The following is a 28000-nucleotide window of genomic DNA, read 5'->3' as shown; positions in this document are numbered from 1 at the left end:
CGGACGAGTCGGACGTATCATTACGCATCAGACTTACTGAAAAATATCAGCGAAAGGGATATATAAACGAAGCGGTCATTTACAGCGTTGTGTTAAATGGATACCGGCTGTTTCACCGCGGCGCAGCGTCTTTCGTGCCACACCATGAATGCGGATTTATTTAAGCCTGTTTCGGAGCGTGGACCCCAGCAGTCCTCTGCCCCGGCGAAAAACGGCAGGAATAAACCCGACCAAACCAAAACGGAGCTGGCTCAGGTGGTGACAGACTACAAGACGGGAAGATCCTACAGTAAAGGGAAGCTGTTGGGAAAGGTATGGAGATTTCATGTATCCATGTGCTGCCTGTATCTGTACGAATGGGAATTCGTGTGGTTTGGGGTTGCTGTGGAAGGTGGACGTTCGGGTGATTTCAAATTCATTAGGAGCTGTTTTCCAGGTGTGTTTGTGATGCGGGAAGAGAGAATGACCTCGTGGTGAATGAGACCAACCTCCCCTTGCTGTGCGCGTCATTGCTGAATGAATCGGGCGCAAGGTGTGCCCAGCTCCTGTGAATACACATGGTTGGCAACACCTTAAGCGAAATCTTAAGGCTGGTTTATTCGCAACACTCCTCGCTTTTTGACGCTATCCGAGACGACTGTTAAAACGAAATACATGTCTGCCTGATAATATCGCCGCTGTAATGATCTGTGTCTCTGTATGTGCCGTGTATGAATGAAGCAACTGTAGCAACATGTTGCTCGTCATCGATACGCTGCGTCGGGCAGCCAGCCAGGTCCTGTTTTTTTTCTTTGCCGCCTGCCGCAGAGCTGGAAACGTCTCCCGTCAGTTTTACGGTTAATGAATGCAGCAGCTCGGTCTGCCTCATCCTTCATGTCCCCGCACATTTGATTGAATCAAGAAAAATACATGAATAAACGACAGTGAACACATCTGAGGGTTGATTGTGTGTTTTTAAACGAAGCCAGGCATCAAAGGCAACACAATATGCTGATTTTGAATTATAAAATGATGCATCTGGACAGATTTAACCCTTTTTGTGTGTGTGTGTGTGTGTGTTTAATCTTTGATTTATTATTTCCTGTTATGATTAATTGATGACCCTCCACACTAGGCCTTCAGAACCGGCAATAATTTTAATTGATTATTCTCAAACTATTGATCCTTGGGTCAAAGACTTACCATTGAGGAAGATTATTCATGGCCATTGCAGGTTTTTAACCTGCTGCTTTTGTAAACTGATTATCCTGTTTGTCTCTCCCAAGGGTGGCTTTGCTCGATGCTATGAGATGACAGACCTGTCCAACAACAAAATGTATGCTGTGAAGGTGATTCCTCAGAGCAGGGTGTCAAAACCACATCAGAGGGACAAGGTATACACCATCATACCTCTTTGTGTCCCTTGCATAACCTGAAATCAATGTCTTTGTGGTGTTTTGTTTTTTTATTTGAAATATATGCACACATTGATCAATTGTCAAATGTTGACAGATCACGAATGAGATCGAGCTGCACAAAACCCTGTCGCACAAGCATGTGGTGAAATTCTCTCATCATTTTGAAGACCAAGAAAACATCTACATCTTCCTCGAGCTCTGCAGTCGAAAGGTGGGACTTCAGAAACCTCTAGAACAGTCTGCACAGCTCAGTTTGCACGTGTAGTTTGCCTTGTATGATTCCACAGTGGCACTATAATGTTGTATTCATATTTAGTTTTACCTATTTTAACCCTTTGGGCTGTTGGCCATTTTTCCCTGTTACTGCTGCCGTGGGTCATTTACTGTATTGAAGTCTCTAAACATTCAGTACCATAAGGGAAAGTAATTGCAGGTTATCAATGTTTTTCCAGCACAGCCTGGGTGATATGAATATGTATACTGCTGTGACGTCACATGACATTACAAACAATAATTGAAAAGACCCACATGATTGAATTAGCCGTGTTTAACAGCCAAACCACTGCTGATGTAGAGTCCCATTGAATTACAATGCCATCTCATTTTTGTGGCAGTGAGTGAGTGAGTGAGTGAGTGAGTGAGTGAGTGAGTGTGTTGTATATTCCCACTGACAGATGGGTGGTTAACAGTTGACTCATTGCTCTGTCTCTGCAGTCCCTTGCACACATTTGGAAAGCGAGACACACACTGACAGAGCCAGAAGTGCGATATTACCTCAGACACATCATATCCGGCCTCAAGTACCTCCACAGCAGAGGGATCCTGCACAGAGATCTGAAACTAGGTACGTGAGCATCATGATTGAAATGTGGTACACGCAGGCACAAGCATCCCAGGAATTTGGGCAGGCACATGTTATCTGTGGAATGCTGACTGGACAAATGTTTTTGTCTCTTTCAGGCAACTTCTTTGTCAATGAGAACATGGAGCTGCGGCTGGGAGACTTTGGCCTCGCTGCCAAGCTGGAGACTGTCGAACAGAGGAAAAAGTTAGTTTTTTTTTTTTTATTATTATTGTTTTTTTTTTTTAACTACTTAAATTGAGGAGAAAATATTTAAAAAATATATATACTTGGTTTATAGTTCTCAAAATAAACTTTACCATAACTACCCCAGCAACCTTATTACGTACAATAATTAAACATTACTATACTTTTATTTTTTTTAAAGTTAAAAACGCAAACATTACTTGTTGGGTGTCCAGATCTAAGATGTAGCTTTTTTTTTTAGATTTTTGTTTTTTTTGTTTTGAACCTGACCCAAAACCATTACCTCAGTTACTAAGCACATTGTTACTCCCACAGCTTTCCCCTCATGTACCTGACTAAACCGGTTTCCAAGTGGCAGTTGAATGCTGTGCTTAGAGCAGAGTTTCACTACCTGTTTGACACCTTCCTGTGGAATGCCAGAACAGTGATTGTGGCAGATGATATGCTCCAACTGCTACTTTGTTGAGTGCTCAATGCCACAAAACAGAAGCTATTTTTGAATAGTTTGACGCATTGTCTAACCTAGATTTGTTTTTTTGTTTTGTTTTTCTCCAGAACAATCTGCGGGACTCCCAACTACTTGGCCCCCGAGGTGCTTAACAGACAGGGCCACGGCACGGAGTCTGATGTGTGGTCCCTGGGATGTGTCATGTGAGTTTGAGTGATTTCGTTTTTTTGCAGCAGTCATGTTTAAATTAGCAATTGTGTGGTTTGAAAGTTGGTCAGGAAAAGAGGATAAGATACCTCAACTACCAAGATCTTTTCAGCCAAGTCTTTACTTTTGTCTCTCCAGTTGACTAATGGTTCCACTGGTTTCTCCCCGACAGGTACACGCTGATGTGCGGCAACCCGCCGTTTGAGACTCTCGACTTGAAAGAGACCTACAAGTGTATAAAGGAAGTTCGGTACAACCTGCCCTCCACGCTCTCGCCTGCTGCGCAGAAACTCATCTCGGGCATCCTACAGAAAAATCCCAGTGACCGACTCGCACTGGATCAAATTCTCAACCACGAATTCTTCACCAAAGTATGTTAACACTCATTCAGCTTTTATCGGTATTATAAAACCATGATTGGATTTAAAGCCGTCATTAATTTGTGACATTTTTGCCTTTTTAGCTGAAGGTGTGAAAATGGTGCTTGGAAAGTGGACAAAATACAGTTTTTGACATGTTCATTCAGAATGAACTGTGCCATCTCCATTCTCCTTGCCCTTGCCTCACCTTCTTTTCCATGTGCCTCTTCTTTCTCAGGGTTTCACTCCTGACAAACTTCCCCCCAGCAGCTGTGTGATGGTGCCAGAGCTCCACCCCCCGAGCCCCGCCAAGAAATTCTTCACTAAAATGGCCAAGAGCCTCTTTGGCAAAAAGAAAGCAAAAGGTAAGCAGTAACGCAGCAGTCAAGTGACTGACCCACTAAAAGGCTAGTTCATCCATCCATCTGTCGGTTACAAACTTGTTCCTTTCCCAATGTAATTACGTGGCACCTGTCATCTTTTTAATATGGTTTTGTCTCATGAGGACTTCCCTTTGTTTTTAGTTTCCCCTCTAGCATTTACCACAACTCCTGCAGGTATCTAAACACTGCTGTGGTTAAACATATTTGTTGTGACTACAATGCAGACCTCTTGTTTTTGCAGTGGAGAAGATTCCATGTGAGGAAAAAGATGACAAGGACATTTCCAAACTGGTGTCGGGCATCGTTAAATGTTCCATCAACCGGCAGATCAGCTACAAAACAGTGGGACCCAATGAGGTACATCCTTTATCTTTTTTTTCCCCCCTACTTCTGCAATAAGATTTTGACCTAAGGTACTTGATACAAAAACTGGGTAATTCCTGCCATTAATACACAGTTTTAATAGAAACACACCACAGTTCTGAAGTAGACTTTAGCCTAGGGGGAAAAACTGAAGTATGTTATTCTCATGACGGACAACCCCTGTTATGACTGAGACTTGCCTTATATCCAGAGTTTGACATAAGCTTAAGACCTTATCAGCATGTTCATTTAGATAGTAAATCCATTTTAGGAGTCATGCCAGTACAAATGGGGTTAATAAATATCTTTTAATTATGAGTACTGCAGCGTTTCTCTCAGAATAATATTGTAAACCATCTTAGACTGACTGAAAATAGGGCAGCCATATTGTTTGGATGAGGGATTTTTCTTTGAAATTATACAGACATTTCAAAGGAATTGTCTTTTTAGCTTAAAAGAATTTTGAAGATTGTTTTTCTTAACTTTGCCAGATTGCCATACGAGATGCTAAAGTGTCCCAGACGTCTTTCAGCTTGTCAACAGACAAATGAAATGCGCAGCTGTTTGTTATTGCAGTTTTAGCTGTTGAAATGTTGTCAGGAACTCGAATACAATCATTCTAATTGAGGACATTTTTCATTGAGAATCTGAAGGAACTGTTACTACATGGCCAAATCCGTTGCTATAATTATTTCTTCACTATAGACTGTCTTGTGATGTTTTGATTTGAAAAATAATGTGGTCCACAAACGGAGCTGAGACCACAACAGCAGGATGCTCAGCTGTCCAATCCCTAATCAGGCTGGTCTAGTTCCTATTTATAGAGCCCAATAGGAGTTACTTTGTTTGCTCTTTGGAGTGAATATTTCTGTTGTCTCCTTAATGAGCCTGGTCTGAGAAACCAGGCTGGATTTAATGAGAATATCTTTTTATTTTATTTTTTCAGATTACACAAAGTGGTACTCGAATGATCTTGTTTACATTTCTGTCTGCATGTTTGCAGAAAAACAGAAAATGCTAACAACTGGATAACTGACAGATTACTTAAACAGCTTGGTGGCAGCTTGACATTAGAAACTACATGTTAAACTTGTAGCTTGCTTGCAAAGCACACAGAGGGAAACTGATACCAAAAGTAGTTTCACAATCAATGAAGCAAATTTAAGACAAAGGAGCCGCTTTGCTGACAGAGATAAGCTAATGCACAATATTAAATAGAACTCGCTCACCCAATGGCTCAGTTCTTTTTAAGTCTTTAATTCTGTAGTTACATTTTTTTTTTTTTTTTTTTTTGGCCATGTTTTTTTCTTTTTTCAATTCTGTGCAAACATTTGGGTTATTTCTTGTCATGAATGTGTTAAATCATGTTACGTTGTGTTGCTGCTCAGGTGCCCTCTCCCACCGGTCAGCTGGTCAGCTCCGTGCCTCTGGAACAGACTCCTGCTGAGGAGGAATCCAGGAAGTCCATGTCACGCTCCTTCAAAGGCACCATGGCCAGCAGCACTGAACGTAGGTTTACTTCTCTTCTGAACAGCAGATATTTATTTATTTTCTTCTTCTTTTTTTTTTAACATCATTTTGTAACCAATGTTTTGCTTTGTTTTTCCTCCAGCATGCGAGGATGTCCTGAGCCCTGCAGCTGTTGCTGAATCTGCAATGAAAGTTCTCAACAGCTGCCTCTCCACCATGCCTGCAGGTAGGAGAGACACAAGATTGCAAGAGTACTTTTGCCCTAATAATGATAGAAATGTTTGACGTGCGAGATATCTGCTGAATAGAATTGTACAACCTTTGCATCTGAGAAGTGCTGCTTACCGCAACAGGAACCATCTGTTTCATTAGATTACAAATGATGCAAAATCATTCAAGTTTAACCTGCCACGTCTCTTTTCTTGCGTTTCTTTAAATCCTTTTGAATATCTGCTGACTCATGTAGCCCTAGCACATTTAAACTCATGGCTTTCTTAGCAGCCTTTTTATTTATTTTAAAGAAATAAAATGTGTTGGAATTTGAAAATATAAACATTGCTTTTTTTTTTTTTAGCCATGATCTTTCCACTTAAAACTAGGACTGGTATTATATGCTGTCAAATTGTTCCGTAATCCCTAAAGGTTTTACTTTGTCTGTGTTTCCAGCCACCAGGAACCCACCCTGTTTGTCCAGTCCACAGTCCTTCCTGTGGGTGACGAAATGGGTTGACTACTCAAACAAATATGGTTTTGGCTATCAGCTATCGAACCAGAATATAGGAGTGCTCTTCAATGAGGGGACACATCTCAGCCTTTGTGACCAACGCAAGTAAGTACCTTAAGAGCTCCAGTATTTATTTAAGGTGTAATTTCCATTGTGCTTTGAGCCTGTTGATTATTACATAATGACTTGACTATATGTGTTCCAAGTAATTTCCATATATACTAGGTAGCCACCCCTGCTCAAAAGTTTTGATTATTAATTTGAAATTTAGAGAGTATAATTTTAATTTCAAAAGTTATCTTCCATCAAACAATCATTTAAAGAAAAATGTTTTTCCTTCCAAACAGGACAGTCCACTACTGCTTGACCAACAACAAGCACTTCACTTTCCCAATCAACTCTCTACCTGAGCAGCTTCGCAGCCAGAAACAAATTGTGGAGCTCATGGCCAACTACATGGAGCAGAACCTTATGGAGGTATGAAAAATAAACTGACTGTTTTAGTGGATAGGGTGCAGCCCTTAGTATAAGCAGTCTGAGTGAAGTTGACACACCTAATGATGGAATGTTTGTCAGGATATCATGTTTATACTGACAGAAAGCTGTGAGATTATTTACCCTGACCTCATCTGTCCTCCTCAGGGTGGAGATCTGCAGTGTGAGGATCAGGTCTCAGCTCCTCCTCCTCTTCTCCTCCAGTGGGTGAAGACAGACCATGCTCTCGTAATGCTCTTCAACAATGGCACTCTACAGGTTCGAACAAACATAAATGCTACAATTATACTCCTTGATATATTCAGAAGACAAGTAATGTTGGTTTAATTTCCTTTTTTGGTAACTGGTAAAGCTTTATTGGATTGTCGTTATCCTTTTTGTTACATCCTGTTCTCTATTTTTAATCTCTTCCAGGTTAACTTCTACACGGACCACACCAAGATCATACTGTGCAAGTCCTCAGACGACTCCTACCTGCTCACCTACATCAGCCGGGAACGCATCTCATACACTTACCTCCTCAGCATGCTGAATGAGATGGGCTGCACCTCTGAGCTCCGACACCGACTCAGATATGTGGTCCAACTGCTCCAACACCACACTGATGCCTGAGAGCACAGCTCGGTGCCTCCCAGGCCGCCTGAGTGGCAGATGCCTTAGAGGCAACCTGACTGGTTAACACTTTTTCAGAGGCAGCCTGACTGGTTAAATATAATTTTTTAAGGCAATGCCGAGAGGGACTGACACCTGTTCAGTTGACGGACGGAAAGGCTGCTCAAGTCCTCTGAGAAATATTCTTGTCTGGACTGTAGCTTAGGCAGCTGATTATCAGACTGACTGACCTTGATAAACACCAAGCAGTCAGGGAGTTGCCCAGTGCAGCATCTGCCTAAAAGCTGTTGTGCCTGTCCAGCTTATGCCTCAAAAGTATCCACCTGGAAGGTATTGATACCTAAGATAAGAGACTCATAACTGGCCTGATTTGATGGATCCTTCACAGACAGATGCCTACATGAACACCCAGTTACCTTCCCTCACTCATTCAAAACCACTGCTTCTTGCCTGGATCTTTTAAAGCCACCAATCCTGCAGCTTTCAGCCTCTCCTAATAGCCCATAACCCAGGCATGGTTTCTCAAAGGTATCCAAACACTAAAATTGTCCTCTTTGCTTGCAATGGAACAATCTTGCAGCTGAAATGCTTTAAGGCTCAGTTTTCCAAAAAGTATTTCAGCACCGAGGTCTTTTACACCATTGACTTGCACTGCAACAGTGATCTATTCAGCAGAGAGGCTTTGAGGAGAATTACGGTTTGACTGGAGAGAGAGAAATAGAGAGAGAGAGAGAGAGAGAGAAGCCTCCTACCCTCGATTGGTTTCTGGCCTCTTTGAACCATGGTGCACACATTCATAGTTTTGTGTTGTTTTTTTTCCCTCGTTTTTTAGAAATATGAGCCAGCTATAGGATCACACTACGATCTTGACTTCACATGCACAAATAACATTCCTGGCCTTATTTGATGATGCTAAAGTTTTGAGAGTCATTGCTTCTTTTGCATCACTTGTCTTATTTTGTTATTGGATACAAATTTCACAGATGTGGTACACGGCATATTGCAGGGGCTACGGGAGCAACACAATTTTGCACTTTCTTATTTTTTTTTTTTTTTTTTTTTTTTGTGAATTCATCTGGAAGATGAAACCTTTTTACATTCACTTGTTGTTTTATTTGTTTTTAAACTAGATACCAAAAGGCATTTTCTTTTGAATTTTTTTTTTTAAATGATTCAGTTTTAAATTCACATGCAGTAGGTGAATATGTGTGTGCGTGTGTGCCACACATGTGCTGGTAAGCAGAACTGTTGCTTGGAATGAGGGTGGGGAGGGGGGATAAAAGTGCCTTTCTGAGAGATGTCTGTATAGTGCAATAACAGCCTTTTGTGAATGTCAAGCTGGCTACAAATGAGATTTGAGATTGGTTTTACAGGTGGGATTTACTTTTGTACTTGGAGCCAAGTTTAAAAGTAAATCTAATAGCACTACACTCTCACTACCTGGTATAAGCTTTTAGAAGAACTGTTATGATGAGTATATATCCCAATAATATCTTCTGTGGAAAAAAGAAAACATTGTACGCTGTTGTATTGAACTGTAATCCTTATCGGTTTACATTGCTTTCTTGATCCAGAGTTGTATCCTTAAAAACTGTGACCCGGAATGCAAGTATTACATACATGTGTTTTCAAAAAACCCAACATTGTGAAAGCCATCTGCCAATTCAGAAGAGTCTTTATTTTTTTGGCACATAATGTCCTGTTTATTTATTTTTTATTTATACATGTTTTTTTTATTTATTGTGTAAATGTTGCGGTCTTGACACAAGGAAATGTTCAAGTCCGATCACCTTTTTGTATGTAACATATTTTGGGAAAAGTGGGACAAAAATAAAGTTTATTGAAAATTTATCAAGTCTGCTTTTATTGTTGCTCATTGAAACATGCAGCATTTACATAGTTTTGATTAGATATGAGGAATTAATTTAGGTCATTGATCATGACTGCTACATGAGTACATTATTTATACACAAATCATGTACACAAATATTGTATAGCTTTAGCTCTTAATTGGTGCATCATTTAATCTTTCTTTTTTTTTTCCCCTGAGAACAAAAGTGGCTTTTTCTTAGAAAATAACCCTTCATTCTTTTTTTTTCCTTCCTTTTTTCTTTTTTACGTGGATGTTTCAGAATTTATGGTGGTGGGTGTTTTTAGAGATTTGGCATGAACCAAAAGCTGATTTTTGTTGGTGAAATCATATCTTTTAGAGAAATGTGCTCACCCAACTTCCCATTTTTTACTATTCTACCCCTGTGAATACTGTGGCTACCAGCATGACCATTAACTGCAAGGAAATAAAGTCTACTAGACCTATTCAACACGGTAGGAATCTTTGGACGTGTTAAAACAGTGAAGGTGCCGACTCAAAAGGGCAGCCTTGGTATGCCTGATAGTCTTGTCAATGTGGGGAGGAGTCATGTATTGTGTTTCTTTGTGTTTCCATGTGGACTTTGGACTCTTAGGCATGGCTTTTCTAATAGATTGTATCGAATGGTTTTGAAAGGTAAAAACTAAAGAATTCAAATCTATGAACATCCTTGTAGTCTCAAGTGCATTGGCAAAACTACAAATAGTTTACATCTCACCTGATATAGCTATATGTCAAAATGGTTTAGCTGCGATTAGCAAAACTTTTTATTGAGAGAATCAACTTGGTTGCAACCACACAAGACAATGCAGGAATTTAACTTCATATTTGCCTTGCAGTGTCACTGGTATTGAATACTCGAATGACATTGCACTGCACAACACAGTGTCCCTATATACAAATCATGACTTTCTCTTGGTGCAGCTGCTCCTACAGGAATTTGACATTTCCTTCTCTGAAAAATGTGAAAAACATGCAGGAACTACGTTCAAGATCCAGCCAACCATTGTGAGTCGGTGTCATCATGTTTCATTCTGCTTCATGAGACACAATTGAGTCCTAAACCAGATCTACAGCTTGACTGTAAGGGGAAATCAGTTCTTTAAACAGAGGAGCTTATGGACAGAAGCCTGTTCTTGTGCTGCCTTGCAGCCCGCAGCAGAAACCTTACAGACACCCCTGAGTATGTTTCTCAAAGCATCTACACAGGCTCAGTGTCTCCGGTCTAAAGTTCCTCATTGCAGTTTTGGTCCACACTTGAAAAATGAAAAAAAACTATTGTCTATTCTGTTAGCTCTACCCTTACTTGACAATGTTAAAAAGCCACCTCTCTTGATCCTCTCACTCTACTATACTGTATTTAGGTACACATGGCACACAGGGTCACAACAGAGACAAACTTCAGAATCTACATTCAACAATTAAACCTTATTTTAATTGATTTAATTTCAAGGTTTTCTGAGCATTTAAAATAATTTGTTCAATGTAGCATGGAGGATTCCCTTCTTATGTTTAGCAAAGACTGGTTAACAAAAGTTAAATTTCTAACTGTCCAGGCCTAAATTAAATGTCCTTATTTTTTTAAAACTGCACTAAAAAAAATTTAAGATCTGTTTTGGTATCTGTCCAAAACACAGAGTCAGCTGAAAGACTTCCTCTATAGATAAGGAGAAAATAGTTCCAGTATATGATGTAAATAGGAGATACAGATTGTTGTTAAAACTTGTCAAGCGTGTCATATTATCTGTGGAAGAAAGTTGTGAATTTTTTTGTTGTGTTCTTGTCTTATCTAGTTTCTATATATACGCATGAAAAGAGAGTGCAGTTATCCACAATAATGACCAACAAGCGCTCACTGGGAAATTATAAACTACCTGTAAAAATAGTCAAATTATCTGATGCTATGATGGGAAAAACTATAACACAATTTTCTGCATGTGTTAAAATAATCTACTGCAGTCTAGTGGGACTTTCTGGTATTATTTGCAGGGAGAATTCTGAGCAACAAATCAAGCTGACATATTAGAAAACAACCACACAACACATGGTATACCAATGAACATTGACATGTGATTCCACATATGTGCATAAATGTTTCGCATTTAGTCACAAAAAAAAATCACATGAACAAAATTGAGTCACAGAGCCCTTCACAACATGAGTGACCAGTAGACAGCAATGGTTGTCAGGGAAATGTATGCACAAAAATTGCACAACCACATTAAAGAAGTTTTAAAGAATAATATGCGACATAAATGTCTACTGTGGTCCTTCCTTTTTACAGCGTGATGAAATCATGAATAAAGCAATCTCTATTTAGTTTAAAAAGCCGTTAGGTATGTTTAATCTGGGTAATCCAGAGTAAGTCATGGGTTTTATGTTTGCAGCAACAATACTGGCTTGTTTAGAATAAACAGAATATTTCAGTAGCAATAATGGAGAGGCGACAAAAGAAAACTGTGCCATATCACTGTATGGTAATGAGATACAAATCTGACCTTTGTGGAAAGGTGTGTCCTTGACAAATGTTTGGGATATATCCTGGAAATATAGACCTACTATATCACCTCCACAGCAAAAAACATAATATCAGTAAGCTCTTTTGATACTGTACAGCAATTTCAGCATTGAATCATTTCTTTGACTGTACCTAAATGGCATCATGCCAAACTTCCCTCAGCTAGCTTTTTCAGCCCGCTACTTTGGCAAAGTCATCTTGTTTCTTTTTCTCTATTTTATTAACAGTATTTGATATGCCATTAGCTGTTACTGCAAATTATTAAAATTCAGTTTTCCAAAACGTTTGATCTAAATGAGGTCACTTTCTTCAGTGCATGAAGGGAAACAAATAAGTGCCAGAACTTCCCCCTATTCACAAGTTGGCATGTGGTTTTCAGAAAATCATTAAGTGTCACATTAAGACTTTCTAAAGGGAAAAAGATAAGATAAGATAAGATTTGCTGATGTATATATACACTACATGAATTTATTTAATCAAGGCGAAAAACATTTCAAAAATAATGGTGTAAAAAGACGAGATCAAAACCTAGTATATGGCTGGACCATGTATGAACCGTGCCAGAGGGCTTTTAATTTGAAACCAGGCCTTTTAACTTTACAGGAAGTTGACCAGTTAGCTTGCCGCTCTCTGCCTGCATTTAGCTCTGGTTGGGAAGGTTTTGACTGTCGTAGCTCTGCTGTGTCATCATTTGACAGTGTTCGTGTTCTTTTTGTGGCCCTTTGGAGCCAGCCCAGCATTATTGAAAGGTTAATGTGACGTCACTTAGACTGAAACTTGGCCAGCGGGAATGGGAAGAGCCGAGCGGCACGTGGTGCCACCTGTGGAATGTAGTTTTCTATCACCGTTATCAATCCATGTGGCGATGGACGAGTGGTACGCTAGATCAAGTCACATGGAGCAATGGTTGTGAAGGAACTCTGCCGTGTATGGGAGAGACTGTGACTTTGGCAAGGACACTCAGCTGGCAACAGCAACTGAGCTTGAATGCAGATCGTAAGTATACTTACAGTAGGCCTAGTAATCTTAGAAATGTTTGCTAGAATTCATGAGTTCCTAAACAATTTAATTGTGATACTTTTGCACCATTACATGTAAAAATTGCTGCCAAGAATCACTCATCCTTTCTGCTATATTGAATTGGATGATTGTCTCTGTAGAAGATGTGGGGAGTCTTATCATTAATTAACAAGTGTGAGGGAGGCACTCACACTCTCATATTAACCTACTGCTGAAAGTGTGACACGTCACATTGTTTATAAGATGATCACTTCCCCAAATGTGTCATATGATGTCATGTGTTTTCACAGTGTCACACCCATTCCCAAAACTAGGTAGGTAGGTAGGTATATACTTTATTAATCCCCGAGGGGAAACTAATATGATTTCCTGTGGAAGGAACCACCTGTAAAGTCCAGGTCGGTTCTTGTGATTAAAAACAAAGCAGACACTGCTTTTCCATATTCAGTCCACAAGCAAGGTTATGTGTCAATGAATCAATTCAATATAAATGTCATTTTTGTTTGATTTAATCAGTTTAATAGGTTATCTAACTTACCCAACAAGAGCTGCATTGTCTTTCAACATTCACCAAGTTTACTAGAAAGCTTAAATGCTTCTTTCAGTCCTTCACGTTCCTTTATCGCTCTACACTTACTGTATCTATGTTGGTTTCCTTCAGACTGCTTTATTCACTACTCACTTTGGGACAAATGAGTGCCAAAAACCAAATGTTTGCTTTTCGAGCCAGCTGTAAACTTTTTGTGTTTTCTAAGTGTGTCCAAGTGTGTGCGATTCTCTCATTTCCACACCGCTTTGTCTTTCAAAATAGAAGTACAGTTGTTTAAAGAACACTTGAAGGGATTATGTTCCCTCTTGGGGATTGCTTATTTCGTGGCAAAGCTTTTCCCTCACATTTACGGGAAAAATTGACTGCTGTGATCTATAAAATCTATGAAGCCAGGAGTGTGAGGCAAGGCTAAGTGGGTGGCATTGCTTAAGGTGTTAGAGGAGGGGAATGTCCTTCCCTTCCTCTGTTACTGTTTCGCTGACCTATGGCCACATCCTTTTCTGGCTATGATGTTTGTGCTGGCTGCGGTTTATCCTTCATGCGGGATCCTGCTGCTGATGTCACATTCCTGCCTGTTAAGGCTACAAAGAGTGCATCAGACACTCTTATGTACGTCACACACCACTCCTACAGGAAATGTGCGTTTCCCTTTTACGACTCTCCCTCTGTCTCCCATTAAAAGCACAAAGGAGAATGTCATCCACTTGTGTGCTGCCAGAAATAAATTTTCTCTCTCTGTTTCAGTGAATCAACTAGCGCTTCAGACAAGAATTTGTTCCAAGACTGTTGAGTCACTGATCAGCCTTAACACGTTTGAGCTTTGAAACCAGCCTGTATTCAGATGGTAGTTTGATATTGGTTTGGTCCCTCTGTGTCAGTGGACAGACAAGTCCTGGACATGCTAAGGGGCCGGTTGTGTGGAGAGAAAGTCAATCTCTTACCAAAAGAGGAGAAGTGAGACTCTCTGTAGTTCCAAAGATGTCATATTTAGGTGTTTTGTGTTCTTAACTGTCTTGTTAACATAAGCCCTGTGTATGCTTGCCTTCAGGAGGCACCCTAGTCACCAAGTTTTATTTAAAGTTGGAGGGTTTAAGTGCGTAGCTGAGGTTGCGACCTCGGTAGAGCTGCATTAAATCACCATGCCTAAGATAGCTGCCACATGGTGAGTAATTTCCTCCGGATACGCCACTCAAAATAAATATATTTTTTTGAAACTTTAAATTTCACACAGAACTAAACAAAAGCAGGTTTCACATTTTGCCTGATGGCTGTGGATTTTGTTGGCTGAAGTGAAAAGATTGTTGCATTTAGACTTTATCTGCAGTAGCGAGGTAGCAGAAACTAAAGCTCCAACTCATGATGACTTTTCCACTTATTCATCGTAAAACAAGTACCCGTAAAATGGCTGTAAATGCTTGTGGCTTGCATGCATGATGTAAACCTTTAAGACTGATGGCTAAAGCTGCCCACAGAGATGTTCCAGGTGAAACGTTTGCACCTCTCCCACCTGATATTATATAAATAAAGCTAGAAAATAAAGGGGCATTATTTCCCAGGGTAGTGTTATTGAGACAAAAAAAAACCTGATTTGAATGTGTGTCGAATCACTACATTGATTTGATATATGCTTTTTGCATTTTTAAATGTAATGTCTCTGTTTGTATTAATAGTTTCCTATTAATATAAGCCTGTTCACTGTAATTAAACCCACATTTAATGAATATGGTGTTAGTTTGTCTGTGCGGAGTATTTATATTGTTAAATGAACAACTCTGTAATCATACAGCCATTCTAATTATAGAATGGAAAAAAACACACAGGGTAGATGTCCTTTTCACTGTCATTTTAGTGTCTTACAGACTTCCTTTTCCAAGATGTTCTACATACAGACGGAGCCCTTTGAATTGTACAAAAGCCTGTATCCTGTATCTTATGTCTCCTGTGAAACATATTGTTCCTGTTTTTCTACGGTGCCTTTCTTTTATGTCTTTGGTCTTTCAGCTGGGCTCATTATTTATCCTCACTAATGATCAGCCACTATTTCATCCTGCTGTGACAACAGAGCATGAAACAGCACTAAAAACCAAAGTCAAAGCTGTAGGAAGTGAAACATCTGGAGACTTGGGAGACAGATGAGGGGAAAGAGAGAGAGAGAGAGAGAGAGGAAGAATTCAGCCAGACATCTAACTGCTGTGGGACAATTTTACCTAATTAGTAACTTCTGTTTTCTCAAGAGCTTTCCCTCTCCTCAGCCCCCTTCACTGTGTGTGTGTGTGTGTGTGTGTGTGTGTGTGTGTGTGTGTGTGTGTGTGTGTGTGTGTGTGTGTGTGTGTGTGTGTGTGTGTGTGTGTGTGTGTGTGTGTGTGTGTGTGTGTGTGTGTGTGTGTGTGTGTGTGTGAGAGCCAAAGCAATGCTTCTTCCTCATGAATTCCAGCCAAGGCCACAAGAAAAGGCCTGTGTGAGTGTGTGCGGGTAGGGTTTTGCTTTTGAAGGGTTTCTCTGCCTGCACTCGCTTCCTCTCAGGAACATGAGTCATTTGCATCAGTTTCATCAGGCTTTTTCCCTTCCCATGACTTTGTGCTCCCGCCTGGTGCATCCTAATGCATTGTTCAGATCTGCACATTCATTTCCCAGATAGATTTCTTATGTTTATGGCATTCCCATCCACCTCCTTAACACTCCAGGTTATGTCTCCCTCAGGAGGCATCAACTGTTCACACAAAAATAATCCACATCTCAGGTGTCACCCACAACCTGTTTCCTAAATTTCCTTCTGTTTTCCCAATTCCAGATCTACTTTATTGTTATCGTTCCTATTTTATACTCTTAGTGTTTTTTTTTTTACCAAAATAATTCCTAATGCATCTCAATGTTTCTTAGAGCCACTGAGTTTCTATTATTAAGAGCATTTCACTTTTAACCTGTGCATTCCACCTGGCATCGGTTTACCATGTCATGTTTGACATTTGTTTTGTTCCGTCCTCTGCACGACTCTATACCCCCTGGGAGCGTTTCTTTAAGTGGAGCGTTTTGTCTGCCTCATTTTGTTGATTTCAGACTTAGTCATTTTTCATTGACTTTTGTGCTTCTAGTACAGGAAAGTAGGCTCTATAGTTAAATTATTTATTTTTTGTCCATTTAGTGTTTGTTATTATTTCCTACATTATTGTGCTGTAGCCTACAGATTGAGTTTCAGACGCCGCCATTAGCTGGTTCGAGTCGAGCGGAGACCAGGCCAGTTCACACGGCTGCAACGCTTAACTGCAAAGTTCTAAAACAGATTTGCAGAGTAGTGACTCTTTGGTCTGACCTGGTTTGACAGTAAATGTGCTGGTTTATTGATCCGGTCTCCTCTGTCAATCAGTCATAACTCATTAAATATTGGCTGGCCCTGTTGTGGCCAAACTGATTCACCACTTTTCATAGATTCTAAATTGAGGTGGATGCAGCCAGCATTTAAATATCTTGGAACATGACAAATGGCGGTGCTGCCAGTATATATACACTCAGAGCACATTTTTAATATGAGCCGGACGTGTGTAGAGCCTTTTAAATGGAACAGCCTAGTGGTAACAGACTGCAGACAGTAAGTCTTCATCACTGTCATGCTTTGATAACTGGTACAAGTGTGCTGCTAAAGACAACATAACTGTCCAGATGGCTTTCAGTGCTTTGAGCAGAGAGCCAAGTCAAAACTGTGACTGTCCTTTACTTGTCTGCGGATGTGTTTGAGTGTGTTTTTGAGGCACATGGTAGACACACACTATAACAGACAATAAACTCATGCGTACATGTGGAGAAACTATTTATAGCTGAAAAGTCAAGTCAAGTATGTGGGTTTTACTTCATGGAAAGATCAACTATGATTATCTTGCATCCTGTGGTCTATACATACACACGCATACACACATTGCACACACCTTCCTGTTTGCCAGGTGTATAGGAAACTAGATACACCTCCCACGCAACAACAAACTTGTAATACAGAGCAAAATAATAACACTTCCGTGGTGCAACGTGATCTTTCCATCAGCTATGAATATCAAAAAGTAAGTCAGTTGCAGTTCACTGTTGTAATAATGGTGTCATGGAGGTGTGACCTACTCACCAGTTATAGTGCTGATACCGTTAGAGTTAACAAATCGACTTGTTATAGAGACTGTGAATGCCCATTTAGAAGAATATTTGTTCACATTTAATCTACAAAGGTTTGAAAGTATTGCAAATAGTTTTTTACTCTTTACAAAATATTATCCCTACCTACAAACGGTGAGTTTTGTCACTTTCTGGTGACAAATTGTCTTTTTATACCTGGCTGCAGTACCACTTAAGAAGTGACTGGGTAAGATGTTCTACATGTCAGTTTTCCGTGCAAATGTCTGCCAGCAACAAAGCAGTTTATTTTACCACCATCTGAAATTTGTTTTGACTTATTCATCAGCAAGGATGTGAATGCTCCAGTCTTCTGAACATATATTGACCAACTTATTTTGTTACTAGACTTCTGTAATTATTTCCTTTAGTAGTTTCTTTTCCTTTTTCAGCTTCCAATGAGACAGCATTTTTTTTTTTTTTTTTAAATCTTTTTGGAAAACAGCTTGTCCACACCCTTGAATTATGTGGAGACACCTTGTGTGAGAGACTGTTAATCCACTAATGTCTTTGATAGGAAGAAACTCTGCTGACTAGACAGAAACGCACAGCGCTGGGAAACAGATGGCCTGAAGACAGTAATGCAGAGGAGGCAATGAGGCTCTAGATTAAGTTTTCTAAAGGGATTTCATCAGGCATGTGCTGTAAACTGATGATTAATTATACCAGGCAGTTTAAATCGATCATGACAATTGTCATGATTAATAAACAGCAGCATCTCAAAAGTACAGTTCATAGATACAGTATGTGCTTGACTAACCACAAAATCAATGCACTCAAAGGGGAAGTTTACAATATAAGAAGCAAAAGCAACTGATCTGACCGGACTGTGGTCAACAACACTCATGTGATAGGAGGCATGGTGGGATAGACAACTCGTCCTTCGCTGAATGAGATCATTGAGAATGGACAAATCAGCAGCTCCTCCGCTCATATGACTTTGGATCAAGGCCATTCAGCCGCTTGGTCAACAGCTCACATGACTGACACCAAAAACCACCAAAAACTTTAAAAACTTCAACGAGCAGTTTCATCAAAGGACAAGTGAAGCAGCAATTTTAAAGGCATTAAACAGATTTTCTGCAGATCCATCATCACAATAACAAGCTGACAAAATAACAGTGATTACAAAAAAAATGGGGCTCCTTAACTTAATTAACAGCACCAATACAGCAATTCAAAAATACTCCATTCCAAGTAAATATCCTGCATGAAAAATCTTACTTAATTTAAGCGACATAAGTATTAGCAATAAACTGCAATTCAAGTTTTAAATATGTATTACATTTTTGGCTGAGATATTAGATCATTTGACCATTTAATAAAAATAAGAACATTTAATAAGTTCAGAGGGAAAAATCACTATTTATTGGAGCTGTTACCAACTCAAAGACCTCTGAAATGTGACCCGACTACGAACTGCTGTTTGAAGGGACATACAGGTTGGAAACCACTGGTTTAATCTTGACTAATGTGGTGTAGTGGCATTATTTAGTACAGTATCAGATTGTACTGGGTTTGAGCAAATGTTCTTTTTCCACCACTGGATGAACATGCTAACATGTGAGCACAGTAGCTGTATAATCCAGGATGTGAAAAATATGAAAGTTTTTTTTTTTTTTTTTTTTTTTTTTTTTATCCCGGGAAGAAGGTTGAACCAAAAGAAATTTCCAACTCAAAGTTCACTTACCAGAAACCCTGGGAAATCAAATAACTTATTTTGAGTTGTTTCATCGCACCACTGTTTCCACACTAATATATTTACTTTCATACTTAATTCAGGTTGACTCAGGATAGAAAATACCCCGGGATTCCCAAGTGAAAACTCTACATGTGATCAGCATCATGTAGTGCAGTCACATGGGAAGGATACAGTGCATGTTTTGAACTTGTAAAATGTGCTTTCTGAACATGTGGAAGTGTGTGTTGCATAAAACCACCTGGGACTTTTGTGGCTGGAATTGGCTAGAAATCTAAAATTTTATCTTTGCATGTGTATAATTAGTCCCTTGATCTAGCAGCTCACAAGATCACAAAGTCAGATTTAGTCCAAGCCTCATTTCAGCTAAATGTTCTGCCTTTTCACACAGAAGTGTTTTTGTAAGCCTCAAGAGATGCATTTTTTTTGTTTCTCCATACAATCTCTGAAGGCTGTTTGACAATCAAGACACTGAAAAGCCTCCTACTATAAGTATGTTTGAGCTCCAGCCCATCTGTTGTAGAATAAGAGCTTGTTGTAGGACCAGGCACCCTGGGCCCTCTCACACATCTCAATAGGACACTTTGTGCTCTGTCCATTTCTATGTGGGGGCAGTTTGAAAAACCCCAAGAGACCTTTATTAGCGTCTCATTTAAAGTCAAGACTTTATAAAAATGCAGCTGGCAAGAGAATAAAAGTTCTCGCTGTTATGAAATAACACTGCAAATTGAAATGATCTGGATGCTGAGATTTACATAAAAGATCAATGTTGAACTTCAGAACCAATTCATATAATTTTATTTCACAAACTTTTTGTCTGTCTCTGTCCCTGTTTCTGTTCCCCTCTACTCTTTCACCGTTTCTCTTTCTTCTCTCCACAAACCAAACAAACATTAATCCTAAAGAGGGATTCCAGACCAGACTGACTGATAAAAGGGGAATTCCTACTCTGTGGATCATTTGACACTCTCTCTCTCTCTCTCTCTCTCTCACTCTCTCTCTCTCTCTCTCTCTCTCTCTCTCTCTCTCACACACACACACACACACACAGCTGCACACAGCCTCGGAGAGAGCCAAGTTTCACCATGACACAAAGTTCAGCTCAGATGAAAAGCTCAAAGTTCAGTCAAGATTTATTTCTACACTAGCTTTAGTTTTTCAAAACATGAAGGGAAAATGTTTGATTTACAACACGGGAAGTACCTTTAATGTGATTTTTGTATCCCCTTACTAACACAGGAAGTTAGAGATAAAAGAAGATAACTGGTTTATTCGACAGAGCTACCGCTGATAAAATCCCCCTTTTTATCTGAATTTAAAGACACGTATGAATGAGGCACAAACTCTCTGTTCTAGTTAAAAGTAAATGAGAATGATTCATTTCTAGGATCCACAACCTAGAGAATGACATACAGTATGTGGGAAACACTTTTTAAAACCTTTTGTGAAAATTGTATAAATCTAACATGACATTTGCCAACTCACTACCATTGTGTCTACGAATAACACCGTGAGGCATTCTGACAACAATACCCGTAAAGAGATAAGGAGAATTGAATCTAATCCATGAGGAATGAGGGGAAAACCCACAAACTAACTGATTGACTGGAAGCAAACTCAGCAAGCCGTAATAATGGGATTATTGTACTATATTTCAAGCTGTCCTGGGCCGACAGCTAGAATAGTTGTATGACTTCGTTTACTACAGAACAGGTCCTGGACCCCATGAGCCCCGAGAGTTGATACCATGATGAATGATTTTTCTGTCTACCGCCCATGTTGGATTCCATCCCAAGCTTGGTCTGAGAAACAGGATACTGTAGGTGGTAGTGATTAACTGTCAGGAGCCATATGTTAATGTGTTTAAATGATATACACTGCAACAGAACAATTAACATATGATTAATACAGTTTGTGGTTGTATCTTGGATTGGCTTAAATGAGTGCCCTGTTTTCTTCTGGCAACAGCCTGGTTAGGTTGCAGAGAAGGAGCTCCACCTGAGAGGAGGGAGTGGTGAAGGATAAGAAAGCCTGCTCTTACAGACCACTTGTTCTCTGTCACTCGGCAGCCTTTTACTCTCTCATGGTCTTAACAGATCTTTAGGTTCCTTTGTTTTGCACCAGCGGCAGCCAACAGTGACATCACCCATTGGTTGGTGAACTGCAGTTATCAAAACTCGAGTTCGGATCTCGGCTGCAGTCATTTTGCTAGTTTGGAGTGGTTTGGAGCTAGAAGTGACCATATTTGGACAACCTGGCGAAGAGCGAGCAGTTAATCTGACTCGATCGGATTGGGAACGCGACGCTATTACCTCCCACCCGCTGATGGTGGAAACGTGACTGTACCACAGGCCTGTCAATCAAACAGACACCCCCCTCCCCTTTTTTTTAGGCCTGTTTTCTAATTAATAATGGGATTATTGTCAGATGGCCCACCAGAAAACTAGTATCAAAGAAGGACTTTAGCTAGCAACACCAGAACTTGTGGACAGAATTTGCTGACTTTATATTTCAAGAGACAAGTTGAATGTGTCTCTATCGAGCCACAGCCTTTTTGGAGTCAACCCCTAGCGGCCCTCAGTGGTATTGAAGTTTATGGCACTTCTGCATTGGCCTCATTTTTCAGATCTGGAGGCTACGTCCACTTTTATACACCGTCTACGGGTGGGAGTGGTTTATGATACAAAATCCTGCTTTTGATCTCTCTTTCACTTCGCAGCTGTTTACTTCCTCACTGTCTCAGCAGATCGCAAGATTACCTTGTAGTATAAAAGTGCAAAGCAGTTTTCCGTACACTTTCACACTAAGTTTGAGTAGCAGTTGGGCATCGAATCCTTTTGTGTGCACACTTCTACTTTTACAAGCCTTTGCTATGTGTAACACTATTTGTAATGTATGAACTTGCAGCAATGTGGAATTGATGTCACTGTTTGGAGAGGAGAGTTTACCAATATTGGCGGATGTGCCGTGCACTTTGAAAAGCTATGACGACCATGATCAAGATTAAACTCCACAACTGTCACACTAAGCATCACTGTATAATCCGTTACAGTATAATTTGTTTCAGTATGATGTGGTGAAGTGATTACACAACTTAAAATCACATCAGTTACTAACTTTAAACCACCACCATATTCCAGCGGGATTCTGGTCAGCTGTACTAACAGAAAATGCCAGACTTTTGTGCTGCCTTTGGACAATTTAATAACATTTATTCAGTAGCAGCTGACTAACTGCAAGACCAAAATGAACAATCCTGGGCTCTATGGACAAGAGACACTTGAGAGAATTTTGAAATACAATAACCGTCTTTGTCCCTATCACCAGAGTGAGATTTAAAAAACCTCAGAAAAATGTTAATTTTTACTTCTGCCCAATTAGAAAAAATAAAGTGTAAATTGCATAGTAACAAACAGTCTTATTACAATTAGTTGGTGACATTCATGTTGTTGAATATGTCTTGAAAGTTATCAACTGCAACTCTGCCTTGGTGGTCTCTTCAGTAAATATGCCACCTGAGGCAACCTTGAAAACATGGTTCTGGGTGCATTTTTATGATGGATTTGGCCTGGTCCCAGAACAGGGACCTTCAGGGTGGAAGCAGATAGAGTAACACTGTTGTTGTTGTTGTTGTTGTTGTTGTTGTTGTTGTTGTTGAGGGAGGCAGGCTTATTTTTAGTGAGAAGATTGTGCACTATAGTCTAACTGAAGCCAAAAGTAACTGTCTTGAAACACATTGTTACAACGATGAATATGCCATTAAAGTCACATTACTGAGTAACCTGTGAGCCTAGGTTGATTAAGATACACTGTCAGAACTTGTATTGTGGGTGTATTAAACAAAATGCTTACCTACTGTTTGTGGGGGTTATTTGTATATTAGTTCATTAAAATGAGTTTGTTCAACTGAAGGCATTTACACCTTTGGTTTTTACTTTACTGACAGGGAAATTCTACCAGAAGGAACTAGATAAGTCATTCTGGCTTTTAATAATATGGTAAACAGTTGTCAAATAAAAAATGAGTGTGGAGGAGGGGCAACAATAGTTCTTTTAGTTAGCAGAACACCCTGCTACCCACCTCTGGCTCTCCCCGCAGCAGCATCCATTGCTTCTTATAATGTCTTTAATGTATTTGAATGCAGTGTGGGGCTGTCCCACTGTTGCCACTTTCATCAGAACAACCCACTGTATGTATTCATAATCAATCTTTTAATAAGAGGATCGTAGAAATCCCTGCCTCACATCTGAATTGCGGGTTTGCAGAGGTGTGTGCGTTGGCGTGTAGGGGAAACCAAAATGAGAAGTTGGTTTGCCTTGAAAGGCCCAAAGATTTCTCTGCTTGACGATGCGGGGTTTACCTCTTTTTCCTGTAATCTTTTCAGGGTTTACCGGTGCGAGATTCCCTTTTTAAACGGAACAGTGGGCCAGAAGGAGAAATACTGCAAGATCATAGTTTGAAATAACATGTTAAGGACATCTAGCACCACAAGAACTGAAAAACATGTTGAAAGTGAATCAAAGCAGCTTATAGCCCATCACTTATCTGAATGTTAGACTAAAATACGGTCGACTGTAAATAGCTGCAAGCTGGCAGAGCTGTAATGTATAATGGTTGACAGATAAGGATGGTGTTAATTGCTATAAATGTCTGCTGATATTTGGTCATGAAATTTGATCAGGCTGCTTTAACCGACATATTTTCACGTGTTCATGACATCTTAAAAAATGTCAAGGTTTATATCCGGTCAAAAAATGATGGTTCAGTTCTCTGAAAAAAATACAGTTTTTATTATGTCGTAAAGTGAAATCAAATTCAGGGACAGTAAAGTTTTGTTCTCTTCTTTCGTTCCTCCCCCCTCCAGTTTATGAATTACCTTTTATACACGCACCTTTCTCAAATTACTGAGATTCCAGGGAGTGAAAAGAGGGAAGTGAAAGGGAGTCTGTGGCTAACAGAAGACTTCACTATCACACTATCACTGTGTAAAACTGTGAAAATTCCAAGGAAAGTCCTAATGTCATCAACACCAGATACCAAACATATTAAAGGTTAAATCAAAATTTTAATAACCAAAACAGAAAGAACAATATTGTCCACAAACATGGTCCTAAACAGTTATTAATTTGTGTTTTAAATTGTCTGTGCACTTCTACTTTGGATAATAAGGATTTGAGCTCTCATGAGACTGCTGACATGAAAATGAAGAGTGTTTTCATCAGTTATAGATGTGAATTTATTAGAAAAGTACCTGTATTTTTTTTAAACACTGTTCCACTGGCAGGATATCCTAAGGAGAACAGTTAGTAGCTGTTCTGGAAACTGGTGGAGCGCAATGAGACACCTTTCAGTGTGTGGATAATGATGCACGCTCTCTCCTGGAAGACATTCATAGTGCTGCACTTGTATGCAAATGTCAGAAATAGTTGCGTAACAAATCAAAATAGAACATTGGAGTTCCAAGTTCAAGCCCTGGTTATGTTCTCACCTTCTCACACTTGTATGTTTACCTGCTCATTGATTTTATGCTGAAGCTTTGTGGATGTGGAGCCAACTGCTCCAACCTGCTCACCAGTAACAGCATACGCGCACACAGTGGATTACATAACTACTATCCCATTGTTATTCTCACACCACTGATAGAGAGTGCCATAGTAACTGCTTTTGTCAAATAAAAAGCAGAGGGGGTTCACAAAATGATTTCCACCTACTCGTATTTATTGTAGTCCAATACATTATGTTAATTGTTGGTCTTCACAATTTATCCACAAAGCTTGGTATTTACAACCCTACAAACGCAGTAAATCTCTCGTTATAAGAGTTACAAATTAACCATGTAACCCTGAGTCTGGGTGCAGGTTTGGATGGAGTTCAATTCAGGGAGTTGGTATCGGTCTGTGTCAAGCTCTAAAATGTTCTTATTTTCATTTTCCTGTAAACGGGCAGCACTCCCACTCTGAGAGGCTGCAGAAATTCTAGGCTCATGTTTGCAGGGACAAAACTCAGTCCTGCATGAAGAAAATGCATAAATATTCTTATCTGTCATGAATATCAAGTATTAAGTACGTGTGGATCTGTGTGTCTGCTTTCAGGAGAGGTTGTCACTACAGTGGGAGGGAAAAGTATGTGAATCCTTTGAAGTTAACCTTCAAGGTCATCTGATCTTCGTTGGATTTACAAGCAGACAAACATAGTCTGCTTCAATTCACAAATAATTATAACATTTCATGTCCTTATTTAACACACACCTTAAACATTTTAAGAAGAAAAAAACTGAAGAAAAAGTAGGCAAACCCTCAGATTTAAACATTTGTCAAACCTTCTTTGGTGTTTAATAATGACATTTGACAGGGAAAAAAATGGGCATTATGTAGACATGGGAATTTATTTACTACCTAAAATTAGTGTTGGAATCGGCCCTAAAAATCCAGTATTGGTTGGTCTCTGAACTGTATACATAACTGCTGACCTTCCAAAGGGTTCACTTACTTTTTCTTGCCATGATAATTAATTTGTACCTACCAGCGCTAAACGTGATACTTGTGGTATGTATTGCTCTGCGTCAACTCGGCCTATCTTAATCACATGTCACACATCTATAAATCAGATGTCTTTGCTCATTTTGTCTGACTGTATGACACATAGGGTGTCTGCATCTACAACTGTTCTGTTCTCTAACTCTATATTAAAGCCAGGTTACCATGCTGCTGTTAAAATAACAATCTGTGTTTCAAACTGTTGTTTTCAGCAACTGATGTGATGTTGGGCCAATTGACAACTGTTAAAGATACAACTGACCAAGCTTTGTAGGCTGTTTTTGGGGGGATGGCATCCCTGTGCATTGCTTAATAGCTACCTGGTACATTCATGGAAAAAAGGGACAAAAAAATTGGCAAAAAGTTTGGATGAGGTTGATGCAGCTGTACCATTTTAGTAATAATTAATTGAATGTTAAGTGCTCCAAGTAACCATTACTTGAGCTATTTGTAAACATGTCTCACCCCTGACACCAGAATATGACAAATGGTAGGCTGAAGGAATTAAGTGAACCAAAATGGGAAAATAAAAATAATAAAAAATAAGCCATATATACGTTGCTACGAAAAATGTTTTTGCCAAAAATCTTTGGAAGTCCGTGGCAGTTTTCTCATTAGTAATACACTGTAAATGTCCAGTCATTTTATAGCAGTTATTTCTTTCCAATGAACCTCTCACTGTGCAGCCTCCGTGTCACATCGAAAATATCTATGCTGTCTGCCTCTGTGCAATTAAAGACAAGTGTGACATTACTGTCACCCTCCACCCACTAACACACAAACAAACACGCGCACACTCAGACACAGAAATGAGGCATTAGCACATTACAGGATGTGTTGCCATGGTACTGCCGACAACCCATAATCACATTGTGAGTGTGTGTCTTGGTGAGTCATCCACGGTACTAATCCATATTCATAGCCAGTGCTTTTTTTCCTCCCACATATGCTACCATGTGTGTATGTCTATGGTTTGATGTGTGTGTGTGCTGACATTTACAGTCGATAATTAAATTGGATGCACTTGCTGAAATTTATCTTTGAACTTCATTGGTCAGGATGTGACCAGGTGATTGTCATTATTGCATTTCTCCCATTCAGCTTGTGTGTGTGTGTGTGTGTGTGTGTGTGTGTGTGTGTGTGTGTGTGTGTGTGTGTGTGTGTGTGTGTGTGTGTGTGTGTGTGTGCGCGCGCGCGCGCGTGAGATTGCTACTTTGTGGAGAAGTGTCTCTAATGTTTTCACCAGTGATCACCTGCTTCTCTCTCTCTCTGTCTCTCTTTCTGTCTTTGTCTCTCTCTCTCTGCCTCTCTGTCTGTCTCTCTGTCTGATGTATTTTCCAGAAACTAGACTCCTGCTTTTTCATTCTGTGAAGAATCATGCTCAGTCTTGTATAGTCCCAGGTGCACAGCTACAAACAGTAGCTTGGAAAATCCTTTTTTTGTTGTTGTACTATTCTAAACAAAAGCCCCTTTATAGCCACCGCATCACATAAATATTATGGCAGTATTACATATCTGTCACGTGTTGAAATAGTAATGCAATCTTATCACTTATTAACATTTCTGTAACACAACTCTGAATTAGGTCTGAATTGAGTGATGTCTAATTAGCATAAATACTACTACTGCACGTGGTTGTAGAAACAGAAAGATTTTAAAATGCAACTTGTTCCATCTCTTTGTCATCGCCATCTGTTTTGCCCAAAGTAGTCCAATAACACATTGAATACTGAGTGAGCCAATATCATCAAGCCGAATCCTTACATGTTGGATTATTTGACAAAACAATGTGTTTTCATTGAGTTATTCTCCATGTGGTGCAGGACCACCACTACAGTTCACCCTTTCTAGACCAAATACTGGACATGTTAACTCTAATTATGCCGTCCTGTTTGATTGATGCTGTAAGAAACATCATAAGATTGAACTGTTGCTAGTGGAGAAGATGGAAATACTGCAGATTTCCAGTGTGAAAAGGGTTTTATGGTAAATCAGTGTGGAACCTGCGTGTTAGAATTCAATTCCTCATCCAAGTGAATAGCGTTCATTTGCGCTTAGTTGAATGCACACAATTCATTTGACCACTTTGATTGTTTTTGTATTGATATTTGGAGTGTTTAATTATTTAGAAAGATAATTAGCGTCGTAT

At 39.6% G+C, this 28000-nt stretch overlaps 2 protein-coding genes across 2 annotated transcripts in view; one reads left to right on the top strand and one right to left on the bottom strand.

Annotated features, from left to right (window-relative positions):
- Nucleotides 1–9357, top strand: plk3 (polo-like kinase 3 (Drosophila)). Its single transcript, XM_069718363.1, has 15 exons — nucleotides 1–312; nucleotides 1266–1373; nucleotides 1492–1608; nucleotides 2112–2241; nucleotides 2358–2445; nucleotides 3001–3096; nucleotides 3273–3471; nucleotides 3698–3824; nucleotides 4084–4199; nucleotides 5594–5714; nucleotides 5818–5901; nucleotides 6342–6504; nucleotides 6747–6876; nucleotides 7042–7152; nucleotides 7309–9357. The coding sequence occupies exons 1-15, from the start codon at nucleotides 97–99 to the stop codon at nucleotides 7504–7506; spliced, it is 2004 nt and encodes a 667-aa protein (XP_069574464.1). The 5' UTR covers nucleotides 1–96; the 3' UTR covers nucleotides 7507–9357.
- Nucleotides 1–28000, bottom strand: part of tnn (tenascin N) — a 169000-nt gene that overhangs the window by 60375 nt on the left and 80625 nt on the right. The window lies entirely within an intron of this gene.

This window comes from Brachyistius frenatus, unplaced genomic scaffold, assembly GCF_029030835.1.
Source record: "Brachyistius frenatus isolate BFR_SWC_R1_liver_20210118 unplaced genomic scaffold, ASM2903083v1 Contig_190, whole genome shotgun sequence".
NCBI lineage: Eukaryota > Metazoa > Chordata > Actinopteri > Embiotocidae > Brachyistius > Brachyistius frenatus.
Note: the sequence above shows the minus strand (reverse complement) of the source record. Positions and strands in the feature narration are given on the sequence as shown.

Excerpts from the sequence above, each read along its gene's own strand:
- plk3 (XM_069718363.1), top strand. The coding sequence starts at position 97 with ATGGATACCGGCTGTTTCACCGCGGCGCAGCGTCTTTCGTGCCACACC. Across the intron at positions 3,097-3,272 it reads TGGTCCCTGGGATGTGTCAT|GTACACGCTGATGTGCGGCA; the intron begins GTGAGTTTGAGT and ends TCTCCCCGACAG. Across the intron at positions 5,715-5,817 it reads CATGGCCAGCAGCACTGAAC|CATGCGAGGATGTCCTGAGC; the intron begins GTAGGTTTACTT and ends TTTTTCCTCCAG.